This window comes from Phascolarctos cinereus, unplaced genomic scaffold (assembly GCF_003287225.1).
Source record: "Phascolarctos cinereus isolate Bilbo 61053 unplaced genomic scaffold, phaCin_HiC Scaffold_726;HRSCAF=1367, whole genome shotgun sequence".
Classification (NCBI taxonomy): domain Eukaryota; kingdom Metazoa; phylum Chordata; class Mammalia; order Diprotodontia; family Phascolarctidae; genus Phascolarctos; species Phascolarctos cinereus.
Window position 1 is genome coordinate 233,933,497 of NW_027556098.1, and position 16,860 is coordinate 233,950,356.

A 16,860-nucleotide genomic window follows, 5' to 3' on the forward strand; every position below is an offset into this window, starting at 1 on the left:
ACACTAGCTGTGAGATCACAGGCAAATCCTTGAAACTCTCAGTACCTCAGGCAACCCTTTAAGACTGTAAGAGACTCTAAAGTTAGAAATTAATTGCCAGTCTGCATTAGTGGAGGCAGTTGCTATACCAGAAGTTCCTCATACCAATGAAATCACAGGTTCAAGACCAAAAAAGCAAACTGCATCCATCTCTTCTCTTTCGTAGTTTGCTTCTTCCATTTGTGGTGCCCTGCTCTATGTCAGGAGATGAAGGGGTAAAGGGTTGTGGCAGTGGAATCTCTCTCTATGGGGGTGGGGCAGTGTAACACGTGCCACGTGGGCCTCACATGCCCTAGGCCTCTGAGCATGACTTCCAAGTGCAGCCAGTGCTGGACTGGCCACAAAAGCTATGATTCAGGCGGTAAGGCAGGCTCATAGCCACCAGCATCTTAGTCCAGAAAGAAGTAGAAATGAACCGAGCCAGGCCTTTTATTGCTCTGATTAGCAAGAGCACAGTAGTTACATAATGTGTTGGCAGACACAAGTACTCCTGTAAAATATGTCACTGTTAAATTACCTGACATTGAGAAATTAAAGTTGATTAGTATGGAGAATCTATAAAAATTTGGAAATAAGCTTAGTTGCCTTTGGCAGATTTTTTAACAACCTCTTTGTGTAAATTCATCTTTTGCCCCTCTTTTTTGCTTTCTGCTTTTTAGTCTATACCTTCCCCCATATATATTTTGCATAAAAAGACCCTTTGGTACCAACATGGCCTTCATCTCATTGGCACAGGTTTTCATGGGCCAAAATATGACACCCAAAACCCCTATGTCTTCCTTTGTTTGACAGTCTTTGCACATGAGTGGGGTAGTTTTACTGAAAGAAAGTTACTTATCTAAAATAAAGATCTAGCTGGTAATATTGACAGTTACACCTATATGTATACACACCAAAAGAGGAAGAGGAAGGAGAAGCTAATTCCAAAATCCTCCTTCCTTGAAGTAAACTATTGCAGGGTAATGTTGCAGTGGGAAAAGCATTGGCCTTAGAAAGAAAAAAATCTCAGTTCAGGTAACCAAAGCGATCTTCCTAAAGTTTGGGTGTGATCATGTTATCCACCTACTCCCCAATTCTGAGGATCAAATAAATTCCCCGATGCTACCTTTTCTTCCCACATTATTCCCTCCCATGTACTGGAATTATGCTTGATCCTTCATGCTGTTCCCCCATGTGTGAAACTCCCTGTCTTTGTACTGGTTGTTTCCTTTGCCTATAATATATCTGCTTCTACCACTTGGAATGCTTGGTTTCCTTCAATACTCAACTCGAGCCCTTGTCCACCAAAGATTACCTTATAATTGTTTTGCACGTGTTTGGCGTATACCTATACATGTTCATGGTGGCAAGCCTCTGTAGAATGGAAGTTCCTTAAGGACGGGATGCATTGGACTTTAGTGTTTGGGTCCTCAGTGGCTAGCACAAGGCCTGTCTTAAAGCAGTGTTATTAAATGCTTGTTGATTAAGGCCCAGTTCTGTCACTTAATAGCTATGTGATCCTGGACGAGTCGTTGGGCAAGTTAATCTCTCTGGTCTTAGTTTCTTCATCTGTAATATAAGTTGATGGTATGACCTATAATGCCCCTCTAAGCTCTATCTCACGTGATCCTTCAGAGCTCTTCCCTAACTAGTAACTTCTTTTTTCTGTTTTCTTGTAGCAAACCTTGAGAGAAAAATGGGTGGAGTTCCGAGCTTTGCAGTTACAGGAACAGCGCCTGCTTCATGGTAAATGCTGGTTTCCTGCTGAGAAACCACAGTCTCATCTCATTATTTGCACAAGGCCTTCAGCAGGAATTGATACTAAAGTGTTTTAAAGTCATTGTCATTTAAGGGAGCCTTACATTAGCACTGATATCCCTTCCCTAACATGCACATACATTTTTATGTTAGAAGCAGTTGGATAGCAACTTGGAAAATTGTCTTCCATTCCGGACTCTTCAGTTACTCAGTTGTACACCTGGGAAAATTTGTGGATAGGGTTTCTGTAGGTCATACATGACAAGACTTGAGGGATTTATCTTTTTTATCTTCTGTTCTTCATGGCTTCCATTCAGGGAAAAGATGGAAGAATCATAGGTTCGTGGAAAGCTAGATTTGGAAAGAGCATTAGAAATATTATGTTGCATTGGAAAGAACAACATATTTTGAAGTAGAAAACTTGGGTTAAATTATGGTTTTGCTATTTACTACCTTTGCTATATAAAGCTAGGTGACTCAGAGGATAGTGAGCTGGGCCTGGAGACAGGAAGACCTGATCAGCCGCAGACACTTAACTAGCTTTGTTACCCTGGGCAAATCACTTAACCTCCATTTGCCTCAGTTTTCCTGAACTGTAAAATGTGGATAATAATAGTAACTATCTTGAAAGTTTATTGTGAGGATTAAGTGAGATAATATTTATAAAGTACTTAGCAGAGTGCCTGGTGCTATATAAATCCTTATTTCCCTTCCTTTGGGCAAGTTTCTCAATTGAAAGTCCTTTCTGTTTTTAAATGCTATGACCAATTCTAACCTTTCCCGTAGTCACATAAGAAGGAGTAGAAATAGGATGTAAATCCAGGTCTTCAACTAATGACCACTTGGTTGGTGGATTATATTGTCAAGAGGATCCTTATTCAAATGTGTTGCACCAGATGGCCTCTTAGGACCCTTCGAACACTTAAGGTTTCTAATTCTGACCATGGTTGCTCTAAGTCTGTTGTTTGCTTCATTAGACCTTGCTGTGGCAGTCAAGAAAGAGACTGAGGGAGAGAACTGACAATGTTGGAACACAGCTCTTTTATTTCCTGCCATTTTGTACTTTCAGAGCAGGAAAGAGCCAGTTTAAGAACAACTTGTGAATTTGATGTTTCCTGGGGCTGGTGTAGGTTTGAGGAAAAAGCTCGTTCAGAGAGCTGGTTGACTCAAACTACTACCTGTGTGTGGGGGGGTGAATTTCAGGTAGTATCTTCCTCAAGTAACATTGATAGTCTAGTCATTAGACTACCCTTAGAAACCGATCCCTACTCTATTGTCAGAGATAGAACAAGTTAACTCTTAATGAGATGAATACTACCTTGTGCTTTAGTTTCCTAGACTGAAGTTCTGTTTTAAAAATAGTTTTGATAGTATCATATTTATCTATTTTGAATATATCAAATTCCATGAGATACTTTATTTAGGTGTGAAGATTGCTAAGGGTGATTGGAATATGAGAATTATTTTGCAGCCTTAGTATTTCCTCATTTGTTACAGAATTCAGGATGACCTGACAAAAAATGGACATTACCCTCCTCCCACCCTCTTTATGCACAGTGGTGCTTAAATGACTTACTGGTTACCTGTGAGCACAAGACCTCTTGTCTGTCCAGTTCTGGACCACTGGGCTGCCCTGATTAACTTCTGTAGTCTTCTTGAAATCCTCTGTAGTCTGATCTATGCGATCTGTTAATCTGTCATCTTGACTTCGGAGTCTAGTCTAGAGTTCCCATCAACTAAGTGAATGGGATCTTTGTAAGGATCAAGAAGGATGACTTAGTCAGCCCTTGGGATGGGGATGAGGGAAGAGATACTGAATAAGTGAATTTGGTCTGGTTCTAACACCATAATTGAGGGCATAGGATGATAAATACTGCTAATCACAAATCAAATGTGATTTTAAGGTGAATCAAAGCCCCCTATAGTGCTCTTTGATTCACTGAAATCATTTAACCAGTGTGCCAAGAGTGGGCTAGATATAAGTAGCTTATAAAATGCGCAAGTATAGAAAACTGAATAATACTAATAACTCATATTTTAGAGTTGTTTGATGTTTATAAAGTATTTCCCTCACAACAATTCTGGGAAATAGTAGAGGAATTATTACTTGCGTCATATAGCTAGGAAAGTGAGGCTCATTGAAAATTAGGCAACTAGGTTTATTTGCTTCTGTATGTTGTCTACCTGGGAGGGGGAAGAGGTTGGAGAGAACATAAATGCTTGTTAATTGAAGAAAAATATTTTTTAAAAAGTGAGCCTCAGAGACCTCAAATGATTTGCCCATGGTTACCCAGCTAGTGACTGTTGGACCTGGGATCTGACTCACATACGGACTATTGCAGTAGCCTTTTGGCTGGTCTCCCTGCCTCAAGTTTCTACCCATTTCTCCACTCAGCTTTACCAAAGTGATCTTCCTAAAGTGCACGTCTGATCATGTCATGCCCCTCACTGCAGTGGTTCCTGCTAACCCCCATAATCAGATATAAACCTTCTTTCTGGCTTTAAAGCACTTTATAACCTGGTCCTTTCTGACTTTTCTGGTTTCCTCACATTTATTCCCTTCCTCTATGATCCAGTGATGCTGGCTTTCTTGACATTCCTTGATAGTCGTTTCACACGACATTCCATCTCCTGTATTGGCTGTCTCCCTTGCCTGGAATTCTTTCCCTCCTCTCCTTGGCCTTGTAGCTTCCTCAGTTTCCTTCAGGTCCCAGCTAAAAGCCCACTTTCTAAAGAAGGCTTTCCTAAGAGCCTTACCTTTGTACCTTTGTTGGTGATCCCCAGTTTATTTTGTATCTATTTTGTTTGTACATGATTTGCTTGTTGTAGAGGCCCAGAACTATGTTTCTCTTTTAAATTCATTCATTCATTCATTCATTCATTCATTCATTCATTCATTCAATCAATTATTCATATAGCAAACCTTTATTCTATACGTATGTAAAATTTGTTGTTGTTCAGCCATTCAGTAATGTCCCCATGGACTGCACTGTCAAGGGGGTTTTCTTGGCAAAGATAGTGTCGTGGTTTGCTATTTCCTTCTCCAGTGGATTAAGGCAAACAGAGGTTAAGTGACTTGCCTAAGTTCATACTGCTAGTAAGTGTCTGAGGCTGGATTTGAACTCGAGTCTTCCTGACACCAGGCTCAGTGCTCTAGCTCTATCCACTGAACCATCTAGCTGCCTCACTTATACATACACACATAATATGCATGTACTTATCTACATATATACATATGTACATGCATATATGTATGCATATGTACGTGCATGTATATTTAGCTTCAGAATATACTGTATTTTTTTTGTGCAGCAGATTTCCCTAAGCAATTATGTTTTGTTTAAGTGTATATTACAATTAGTTTCTATTTTCCCATGGATAGACTTGGCTCAAAAACATGTTGGGTATGGACTAAAATCTATCTTGGTAGTAAAAATGTGTACATAATCTGTATGGGAACAATTAAGAACTGATTCTATCTTATTGTCTTGGCTATACCATTTATGAAATGAATTCTATTAGAATGGGAATAATTTCTTAAATATCTTTACTCTGAAATACCTAGCCAAATGGCATGTATGATATGGGCACTCAGTGAATATTAAGTGATAATGATGAAACATGAAGTATATATGCCCAAAGATATATTTAATTTTATAATTCTGTTTAAAAATTGTAGGTGTCCATATGATTTGCGTACTGGGAGAGACCCTAGAACTGTTTCTCTTTCAAATCCATTCATTCATTCATCAGTTCATTCAATAAACCTTTATTCATTTTCTGTTATATCTAGCACTACTGTACTTGGCAGAAGGGGGAAAATTCAGGAAAAAAGAAGACACATGCCCTGTCCTTAGAGAACCGATAGTTTAATGAGAGAGAAGACATGTTACAAAAATAGTAATAATAGTTTGCCTTATAGTGGTGTAAAGTTTATAACATGCTTTCCTTACAACTACCCTGTTAGGGGGAGGTATTATCTCCACTTGACAGGTTAAATGACTTGATCATGGTCAGATAGCTAGTAGTTGTTTGAAGATCAACATTAAAAAATAAAATATTAGTACATAAAAAGAATTCAAAGTGCTATGACATAAGATGACTTCCTCTGTGTGTGTGTGTGTGTGTTGGGAAAGGGGTGGAATTTCAGAAGGGACTACCTTGAACAAAGATTGCGTGGAAATAAGAAAGCTCAAGATATTTATATTACCACTGTTTATATCCGCCTTTTTTTTTTTAGCAAAGCTTCGGAATTATTAGGAAATTAGTGCAGGTGAATGATATTCTGTATATTCCTTAATGGGTTTTCCAAGAATGGAGAATTCAAACTTTCTGAAGTTAGGAACTGATAATTAAAATTTACCTATTGTTCCTGGATGGTTATGTGCTCACTGTGGGCACTTGAATGAATGAATGAGGTAACTTCAAAGCCTAATTTGAATATTTGCTTTCCTTTGGGTAGACTTTTAAAGGATCACTCACCCAAGACATATTTTAAGGAAAAATGTTGAATTTTTGTATTTTTCTTCTTTCTTGCCTTTGAGAAATTATGGCGGGTTGAGAAATGGTCATAGTCTTTAGGGTATAATAATAACCTGATACAAAGGAAAGTCTTGGATATGGAATAAGATGATCTGTCTCTGATGCTTACTAGCCATGACCTTAAACAAACCCCTTCATCTCTCTAAGCCTCAGTTTCACCTGCAGATCACACTCACACTCTACTGTTCGCTCTAGAAATCTGAGTTGTTATTGAGGGAAGCTGGGTTTTTACCAGATCTGTATGCAGAGGGATTTCAAAGTCATTCCATATGATGACTGGCTTATTTTCTCATTCTTAGGTGATGCAGTTGACAGCTCGGGACTGGAAAGTTTGCAATCAGAAGAATCTTTAGCTGAAAGCTCACCAGGACTGGCTGCCACTTACCAGAACCGCAACCACCGCCTTTCCAGTGAAAGCAGCTGTAAGAGCTGGTTGAGCTCCATGACCGTGGAGAGTGAGGATGGTTACCAAACGTGCATGTCTGAGGATTCTTGCCAGGAAGCCCTGAGCCGGCAGACGAGCACGGAGGATGAGTGTTTTTCCCTCAAGGATGGTGACCTGGCGCTGAGGAAATCTTCCACCAGGAGGAACAGGAACACCAGCACTGCCAGCAGTGGTTCCATGTCCCCCTTGTGGGAAGGTGGCGGCACCAATTTTGTCAGTGTGTTTGGGACTCTGCCACGAAAAAGCAGACGGGGAAGTGTTCGGAAACAACTTTTGAAATTCATCCCTGGCTTGCACCGAGCAGTGGAAGAGGAAGAGAGCCGATTTTGACGAGGGAGGAGCCCTTTTCAAATGAGCTTATCCCGCAAGGAGCAGCAATGACACAAATATGTTGGATGGTCTGAACTTCAGCTCTATCTGGCTCAGCAGAAGTGAAGAGATGGCTTATGAAACTGACATGGGACCTCAAGGCAGAAGTGGCCTTTATTTAAATGATTCATCTACATTTTGTTGCTGTTGTTGTTGTTTTAAATTGCTCTTCGACCAACTAAATTTGGAAGGGACCTAAGTCCAAATCTGCTCCTTACTACCTGGGTGACTTTGGGCAACTCACTTAACCTCTCTGGGCCTTTTATAGATGAGGATCTATAAAATGAAGGGGTTGGACTCGATAACTTTGATTATCCCACTTAAATAAATTATTGGGGATAGACTTGGTTATGAGAAAGTGTACACCACATCTGATGTTGCTTATGTAAGGAAAGGAATATTTATTATCTAGATTGTCCATGTGCAAAATAAGTTTGAGACTTTAAGACTCAAATTAGAAAAAAAAATGAATGCCTCAAGCAATATGACTGCTTGGCATATTTTTTCCACAGGGTTTTTAGTGAGTTTGCCTATGACCAAAGTGCAGTCTGGAAGTGCTTTAAAATCAAGGAATGTCAAAATATATATATTTAAATGTATAAATTTATAGCAGATGTTAGAGACCAGTAATTCTCCATGCTGCTGAGAGACAGAATAAGAGAAGATCATTAAAGATGTGTCAGGCCGAATTTAGCTTGGGAATCAGGATACATTTCCTGACAAAGGGGGTTATCAAGACTTGAAATGGGTTGCTGAGGGTAATTATTAATTTTCCTTCCCACAAAACCTTTAAAAACATGAGAGATTCTCATCTCCCAAGGCTAGTTCAAGTGTGCTCCTTCCTGAAGATGGAATAGGGATTGGATCCCTTCCCAACATACTTAGGTGTTGTGATGATTTCCTCTCCATTGTCCGGAAGGCCTAAGAATTTGATCCCAAGACATTTCTCCTTGTCACCTCCCATATTCTAGTCGTGCCTTTTTGAACACTCTTCTGTGTTTACTATTCATCAGAGTTCACAATAACTAAGGCTTCGTAGCTCCTGGGATGAAAGTGATTATTATTTTTACTCTGGAGTAAATCATCTGAGCTGCCAGTAATAATCCTTTAGTTTTTCAAATATTACATATTTCTGTGGGGGAAGGGGAGGGAGAAGGGAAAGAGGAGATTTCAGAGTCTATGTGGGTCTACTACCATGCATGAATAAACTTCAAAGATAATTAAAAAGTTTCATAATTTTGGGGAAACATTGAAAATTTATGAATTTACTAAAGAGAGCACAAGCAGGTAGAGCTAAGAAAAACTGGTAACATTTATAATTAAAATCTTTTCCTGCTATGGTATTAAAAAAGCTTTTCCAAATTCATAGTAATATAGAATTTAGGTGAAAGAAATGTATAATTGGGCTTCCAATAAATATTATTTGATACCGCTTTGGTGCTACCAAGTTTTCGTAGGATACTCTCTTGTACTATTATGCTACATATAAGGAAGGATTTAAAATATACAGGTTTGGGGTATTGCATAGACATACCATCTTTAGTCATTATTCTCTATTTAGGAAAAAAAAATTATGTGGAAAGAAAGTTCTGATTGTTTCTGTTATTCTGGCCATCCACAACAAGTTTTCTGACCTGTTCATTTTGAGGGCAATTGATGGCCTTATTTCTTACCAAGAAATAATGCTCAGTACCAATATTTTGAGAGATGGTGCCAAATAAGTCCAAACTGAGTCTGTTGTTTTTCTCTAGATGTAATTATTTCTCTCCAGGCTTGCGATAGGCCAATCAGACTAAATGCTGGTGGAAATGAATGCAGTATTTCAAGTTAATCGTACCTCTCTAAGAGCCAGTAGAAATAAATAAGCCTTATTTATTTCAGGAAAGCTGAATTTAAAACCTCATGCATCTTGATAGCTGCTTCGTGAACAACTCACAGGAAATTTAAAATCAGCCCCCAAATAATCAGTAGTTCTGTGGGCCTTATCATATCCTTTAGGAAATACAGAATATCAGCAATTAAAGGCATAGCGAAAAACACATTTTGCCACTTTGCCCAAGACAGGAAACCAAAAGTTGTAAGTAGACATTATAAGAATCTGGGTTAATAGATGGGAAAGGAGGACCGTGGGCTTGACTTAACCAATTATCTCTCTCAGGTCTCGTTTTACTCCCCTTTTGATGATATGTTTCATTTTTGAGGTCCCTGGGTCATTATTCAGAAAATTTCTGTTTCAGAGCACGCTAGAGTAGTGAAAGAATTCTCTTATTGCTTAGGATGTCGAATATGCTTTTAAATTACCAGAATATATCTAAGGGGGTAGAAATCATGACATACACAAGTTTCACTATAGTCTATAATCATTTTAGGCTATTATGACTCCAGTGGCCCATTGTGGTACAGAGATAACCTTGGGTTTTTGAGGGATATATGAAAAGAGATCATAAGCAAGTCCTACTAAATTAACAGTGTTATGCACAGGTTGATTGATGGATTGTAGGCCAAGCATCGACTAGCTGAGATTAGAGAGGCCAAAGATGAGGATGACAACTGGGTGATGAATTTTTCTAGACATAACCAATCTTTATGGGCATTTGTGAGGTCACAGAGCCATAGATTTGGAATTATAAAGGAACTTAAGAATCATTTTCCAGTTGCCTCATCTTACAGGTCAAGTGACTGAGGATTATGGGTTTAGAGCTGGAAGTGATCTTGGAGGCCCTCAAGTCCAACTCTTTCATCTTACAGATGAGGAAACTGTGGCCCAGAGGAGTTGAGTTGCATTCATTCACTCATATAGAAAACATTTATTAGATGCCCACTATGTTCAAGGCATTATGCTACAAAGCAGAACAGTCTCTGCTCCCAGTGAAATGACATTCTGCTTGGGGATTGGGGATAGAAAATTACATATAAAGCTATGCCAATAGAAAATATATACAAAATAGTTTGGGGCAGGAAGGGAAAAGCTGTCCCTGATGTACAAAGTTACAGTCAAGAGATGGAACGTCATGTTTAGGGTACAATAAGTTGTCCAAGGTCACGTAGGTAGAAAGGGTTGTGATGTACATCAATGAAATCACAGATCTTTTCAATATTGAAATAGGAGAAAAATTGGAGAGAAGTTAATGGATTTAAGAAGACCAATCTCTAACATCAGGCAGTAAGAACATGGGAAGCAAGGGCACTATTGTATTTGACGCATACACAGGCCATCGAGAAACTTGTAGGTGGTGGGGAAGTGAGGGAACATTACTCATGATCTAGCTTTTCTAACTCAAATGGCACATTAGATCATTTTCTATTTCCAAAATATGTTCTACCAGTCAATAGTCAATAAGTTTTTACCAGGTACCATGTTTAGTTCTGGTGATAAAAAAAAGACAAAAACAGGCCCTGCCCTCATGAATCTTACCGTGTAGCGGAGATGACAACATATAAATAGGTACAAACCAGGCATATACAGAGTTGAGAGGTGATTTCAGAGGGAAGGAAGTATGTCCTAGATAATGTCTTATATACCACTTTTCAAGTACAAGGCTTTGTGGGTAACATTCTGCAGCCAACTTATGCCTAACATCTTTTTTTTTACATCATATTATGGGTTCCTGACAGGATCACAGATGTGAATCTGGAAGGGACCTCAGAAGCCATCCAGTCTGTTCCCACAGGTAATATCTAGTCATTGAACCTTCTTGAACAGAGAAGTAACCAGATCAGACTTGTGCTTTAGTCATATCAAGTTAGCATTGTTTGAAGGAGAGAATGGAGAAGGATGATACCAGGAGCAAGGAGACCAAATAGGACATCATTGGAAAAGTCCAGATAAAAATCATGAGGATGTGAACTAGGGTGGTAGTAGAGAAAGGGACAGACATGAGAAATGTTGTAAAGGTAAAACTGGCCAGACTTGGCAACTCATTGGATATGGGGTATGGAGGAGAATACAGAGTTGAAGATTACTCTGAGGTTGCACTTGGGTGACTGGTGGTGGTGGTACTTTTGACAGAAACAGAACATTTAGGAAAAAGGGTCAAATTTGGAGGTAAGATGATAAATTTAATATAGCATAGGCTGATTCTGAGATATCGCTGTACATCCTAGTACAAATCTACAGCAGGAAGTTGGTGATGTGGAATTAGAGTCCAGGAGAAACGAAGTTTGGATATATTAATTATGGGTTATTAGTGACTAAGGTTAATATAGAGGTTATATAACTGCCCTAATAGGTTGTAACATGGGTACTTATTTCCATTTGCTGGCTTAAACTCTTTTTGATCACATATGACAATAGATTAAAGCTGGTCATAAGTGCACTAAAGGCACTAAATGACCCAAGAGTGCCTCGTCAATTGTCCTTACAGGCCAACTCCAAAGCCTAGCAATGACAGAAGGTGAAGCTGACTGAAAGACATGCCAGTAAAGGGACTAAAGTTTCCCAATAGGCAGCCCAATGCCTTGCCTTGTCTCCTATTTAGGAACACTAATTCAACTGAGTGGGAATACTCAAGCTTCATCCTTGCTTCTGTTTTATGGTGAAAAATTATATGTGGAAGCTAATACTCTCTGCTTCAGACATAGGCATACGGTTCTACTTGTAACAAATTTCTACAGACCACTTCATGTTGTTAATGGAATGCCTTCTTTCACTGAGAGAGGGGGTAAAGGAGAGGGAGAGAGAGAGATTGAAAGGAGGGGAAAAGAATGAAGAAGAAACGGATAGATGAGGGAAGAGGTGATTTCTTTAATGCTCTGAAAATAGGCCCAAATATATAAGCTAATTTTGGCTAGATATAACTGGCTCTGAAGGCACTGCTGTCATTTCCTGACCACAGTCTATGACACTGATCTTGAGTTTCAGAATCACAGAGACTGTCACTGATTAAAAAACAGGATGTGGGTGGGATTGTTAAGCATATGACTTCTTTGACTTGAAGTTGGCCGAACTGTAGTTGGAGAAATGTATATGTAATTCTAAACCTTATAATGTGCAGTAAAAATAGTTATTATAGAGGGAAAGCTGTTTCTGAACTTTATTGTTAATGCTAGCAAAGGTTTAGCATCTTAGTTCTCTATCCTGACTCAACATTAGTGAGGGTAGTAAGTACAGATAAGGTTTTGTGAGTAATGTGGAAAATGCTATAAAAAGAATTACGAAAAATACAAGGAACCTAAAAGAGATCTGTGTGGCAGCACATCCTTTCATGAATGTTTGAAGCCTCCTATCTTAAAAGATAATCTAATCATAGAATTATAGGTTTTAGAGCTGGAAGCAAGGGTGTGCAACAGCCAGCTGCAGCTTGAGAACTGATTGTTAAATTTTCAGTGAGCATTTATAGCTTGGAAATCAGTAAACACCAATAATTAGAACTTTATTGTTTTGTTAACTGTCTAGGTTTAAGAAAATGATGGAGAAAATGTTAATGATGCTACTTAAATTTTGAAGAGCTGATTTTTAAATATTTACCAGCACACCTTGGCTGGAAGGGACCTGAGAAATTTTCTTGCCTAAAACTTCATTTTATTAACAAACAAACAAAACAGAGAGCTGAGAGGTGCGGTAATTTGTCTTAGGCTACACAATGACTAACTTTTGGTTTTTTGACTTCAGATTGTAGTTATGGCTAGAGCATACCAGGGGTGGGGAAACACCAAAAGGAATATTCACTCGGGGTACATCTGGCCCACAATCTTCTTATGTTCATGTTCTTGCATAGATCATTTCCCCCCAGTTTACCTTTAAGTCAAGCTGCTTTTTCCATTTCTTCTGCTTCCTCTCCTCCACTTCATTTTCATTTTTCATTGTCTTTCTTTTCTTTTTTTCCTTCCCTCTATCCCCCATATCTCCTTGTCTTTCTCTTCCTCCTGCCTGTCTTTCCATATTAATTTTCTCTTTTCTCTGCTCTCCTTTGGACCAAACATTTGACAGAAGATGGGACAGACAAACGAGAAGAAATGAGAATAGAAGAAGTATAAATGGGAAGGGAAGAAAAATTTTAGTGAGAGAAATCTGAAAGGATCAGGTTCAATTTAGATAAATCAGTAGGATAGGTGTAACAGCTTGGGAGAAGGAACATTGTGATGAAAGAGAGTGTGGGTAGATAAAATAGAGCATTTGTGTGGAAGGTGATTATATATGTAGCAAATATTGACTATATACACATGTATGACTACAAAGACATGCACACACACACATATGTGTCCTTATTGTCTCCCTTCACCACCACCCCCTTTGAAGATAAGCTTGAGAGTAGTGATTGTTTCATTCTTTGTATTTACATCCCCAGTGCCTGGTATGATGCCTAGGATATAGTTTGTCTTTACTCAATACTTCTTGATTGATTGATTAGAAGTAGGTACCTAGAACTGGGATATCTGGAGGAAAGCCATTGGGGGTGATGAAAAACAGGGAAATTAATTGAGACAGGAGAAAAGGCAGAGTGGACTCAGGAAGAGAAATTTGTAAAAGGTAGTGTCAGGATGGAAAATATCAATGATGAAAAAGATTAGGGGAAAGAGATAGAAGAAAAAATATGGTCAGGGCAGAAGATAAAATATAGAAATTTGTACTTGTTTTAGTACCCGAGTCCAAGGTTTGCCAAAATATACTAAGTAGGTCCCAAGGGGGCTAAAAGAATTAATCTAAGTTCCCAAAGTAAATGGTGGCAGTGTATGGGCAAAAGCACCTGATAGCTTAAAAAAATGGTTTCAAGGAGTGGTTCTACCACATGCTAGCTTTGTGATTCGGATCAACTTTGTGCCTCATCTTTAAAATGAGATTAATGGTACTAAATACCTCACAGGGCTGTTGTGAAGAAAATGCTCTATGAAGTATAAATTCCTATATTAATGTGAACTTTTAGTATTAATATGAGAGACAACAGCCTTGAAACTAAGAAGACTGGGTTGAAGTTCTGCCTCTGACCCATATGGGCTGAGTGACCTTGGACAACTCGCTTCATTTCTCCATGCTTCAGGTAACTTTCTAAGTCTGTAATTTGCAGAGAAGATGCCCAATGATAGAGAACTTCCTGTCTTGGGCTTTCTTCTTACCAATAAAACCACGGAGTACTCCCCCCCCAAAAAAAACAAACAAACAAACAAACCTCAGGTCCCATCCTAGTACTATCCCTGTTAGTAACTTAGAGCAAGGAATACTGATACTGGGGCAGCTAGGTGGCGCAGTGGATAGAGCACCGGCCCTGAAGTCAGGAGCACCTGAGTTCAAATCTAACCTCAGACCAAACACTTGACACTTACTAGCTGTGTGACCCTGGGCAAGTCACTTAAATCCAATTGCCTAAAAAGAAAAAGGAATACTGATACTGGAGAAGTCTGGTTCCTCAACCACTTTGCTATGCTCTTAGTTTTCTAAAATAGGAAGTTTGAAAATCCTGGGGAAACATCCCTATTTCACGTAGACATTTTCCTTTGAGCAGAGGATGGAAGAGACAGCTGGAACATTTGTTAGACTTTTCAGTTACACCCTCACAGTTATCTTTTTTGTATCAAATTTAATTCAACAAATGTTTAATAAATGTGTATTAAGTCCAAAACACTTTGAATACAAAGGACAGCAAGTCTACTTAGGCTTTACTAATAACAACTAGCTTTTACATGATAATTCAAAATTCGTAAAGTATGTAACACATGTGATCTACTGCGGTCCTCACAACTCTGAGATAGCATTATGCATCTTTTCTTTTGCTGCTTTTGTTGACAGGAGGGGAGGGCACCTGAGGGGCAAGCCCCCTAAGTCCCAACTCTGGTATTGAGTGTATTATGGACATTTTCATGGATTCTTTGCAGCCAACCAACCAGAAAGATGTAGGAGGTAGAACCCACATTTATTAAAATACTTTAGCATATTTCAAAAAAACATGGAAAGAGTTATATGAACTGATGCAAAGTGAAGTGAGCAGAACCAATAGAACATTGTACATGGTAACAACATTGTATGGTGATGTACTGTGAATAATTTAACTACTTTCAGCAATAGAATGATCCAAAAATTCTGAAGGACTTGTGATGAAAAATGCTTGCTACCTCCAAAGAAAGAACTGATGGAGTTTGCATGCAAATTGAAGTATACTTTACTTTTATTTCCTTTCTTTGTTTTTTTTTCATTTTTGTCTGTGTTTTTCTTTCACAACATGACTAATATGGAAATAAGTTTTGCAGTACTACACGTGTATAACAAATTACTTTGCTATATATCAAATTGCTTGCCTTCTCTGTGAAGGGGGAGGGAAAGGAGAGAATTTAGAACTCAGAATTTTTTTTAAAAAGTTAAAATTTGTTTTTACATGTAATTATAAAAAATAAAATATTTAAAAACAAAAAAAATATAATACTTCAGCATAGTTTTAGAGTTTCTCAGTTAATTCTGAATAAAGAATAGAGATTTTCTTAGTTACATCAGAGATAAAGAGAAAGAATACAATTTTTGGATTTATGGCCACAACAAAGGAGATGAGAATCCAAAACTGCTCAAGAGGAAAGATTTACTTTACCCAAATACAACTATAAGTTTTATATTTCAGTGATAGGCTTGTGAAGTTTATATTTCAAAAATGTATTTGGAAAGTTTATAGTGAGCTAATTGAGAGGAAGGAGTTTACATGCCAAAACTGAAGAAGAGAAATCGTGTCGGAGCCGATTGGGGATTTATCAATAAATACAGAGAAGGAGGTTATCTGGGAATTGCAGTTGCTAAGTTGGTATTATAAGTTTCTTCACCGCTTATAGGTTTCTTATCTCAGTTAAAGGATTTGGAATATCAGCTGTTTCTGGGAAATAGTTTATAGCTTGAGACACCAATTCTCAAAGTTTAGTCCCTGGACCCTGGGAGTCCCCAAGACCTTTTTAGGGGGTATGAGAGGTCAAAGCTATTTTCATAATAATTCTAAGATGTTGCTTGCCTTTTTCAGTCTCATTCTTTCATGAGTATTGCAGAGTTTTGTAGAAGTCACATGACCTGTGAATGAAAGATTAAGCTGAAACATGAAGACTGAGTTAATGTCTCATCTGCAGAATTATATCTTTGCCTTACAAATGGATGAATCTACAGATGTGGCCAGACTTGCTGCTCATCTGGTATCAGCACTAAATAATTATTGAAGAAAATCTTTTATGTCAATGTTTGGCAACACAAATGATGCTGAAATATTCAGTGTTGAATAGCACTTTTTAATCTCATGGTTTATCCTGGAATAACTGGGTTGGCATTTGTACTGATGGTATAAAAGCAATGGTGAATAAAATTGTTGCTACATCAACATAAAACATGGGACAGGTAGGTGGCACAGTGGATAGCGTGTTGGACCTGGAGTTAGGAAGACTCATCTTCCTGAATTCAAATCCAGACTCAAATACTTAATCAGCTGTGTGAACCTGGGCAAGTCATTTAATCCTGTTTACCTCAGTTTCCTCATCTATAAAATGAACTAGAGAGGGAAATGGCAAACCACTTGTTTATCTTTGCTAAGAAAACCCCAGAGGGGTCAAAAAGAGTTGGACATGACATAAAAATGACTAAACAACAACATGAAACAAGATGGCAGCGCCAAACTATACTCGGAGCCATTGTATTCTTTGCTGCTACATATTCAAAGCTAATCAATCAATCAATCAATGCCAGTTTCATTTAATAATGTCCTTGATGAAGCAATGAAATTGTTGATTTTATTAAATCCTGGTCTTTGAGTATTTGACTTTGGTATTCTAGT

The 16,860-nt window shown here is 38.3% G+C and overlaps 1 protein-coding gene across 1 annotated transcript in view; it reads left to right on the top strand.

Annotated features, from left to right (window-relative positions):
- Positions 1 to 8,579, top strand: part of CYTIP (cytohesin 1 interacting protein) — a 45,262-nt gene extending 36,683 nt beyond the window's left edge. Inside the window, exons 7-8 of the mRNA XM_021004890.2 lie at positions 1,698 to 1,764; positions 6,618 to 8,579. Of these exons, the coding sequence (XP_020860549.1) occupies positions 1,698 to 1,764; positions 6,618 to 7,093 (543 nt within the window). The 3' untranslated portion in view covers positions 7,094 to 8,579. The remainder of the gene's footprint in view (positions 1 to 1,697; positions 1,765 to 6,617) is intronic.
- Positions 8,580 to 16,860: the final 8,281 nt, after the last annotated feature.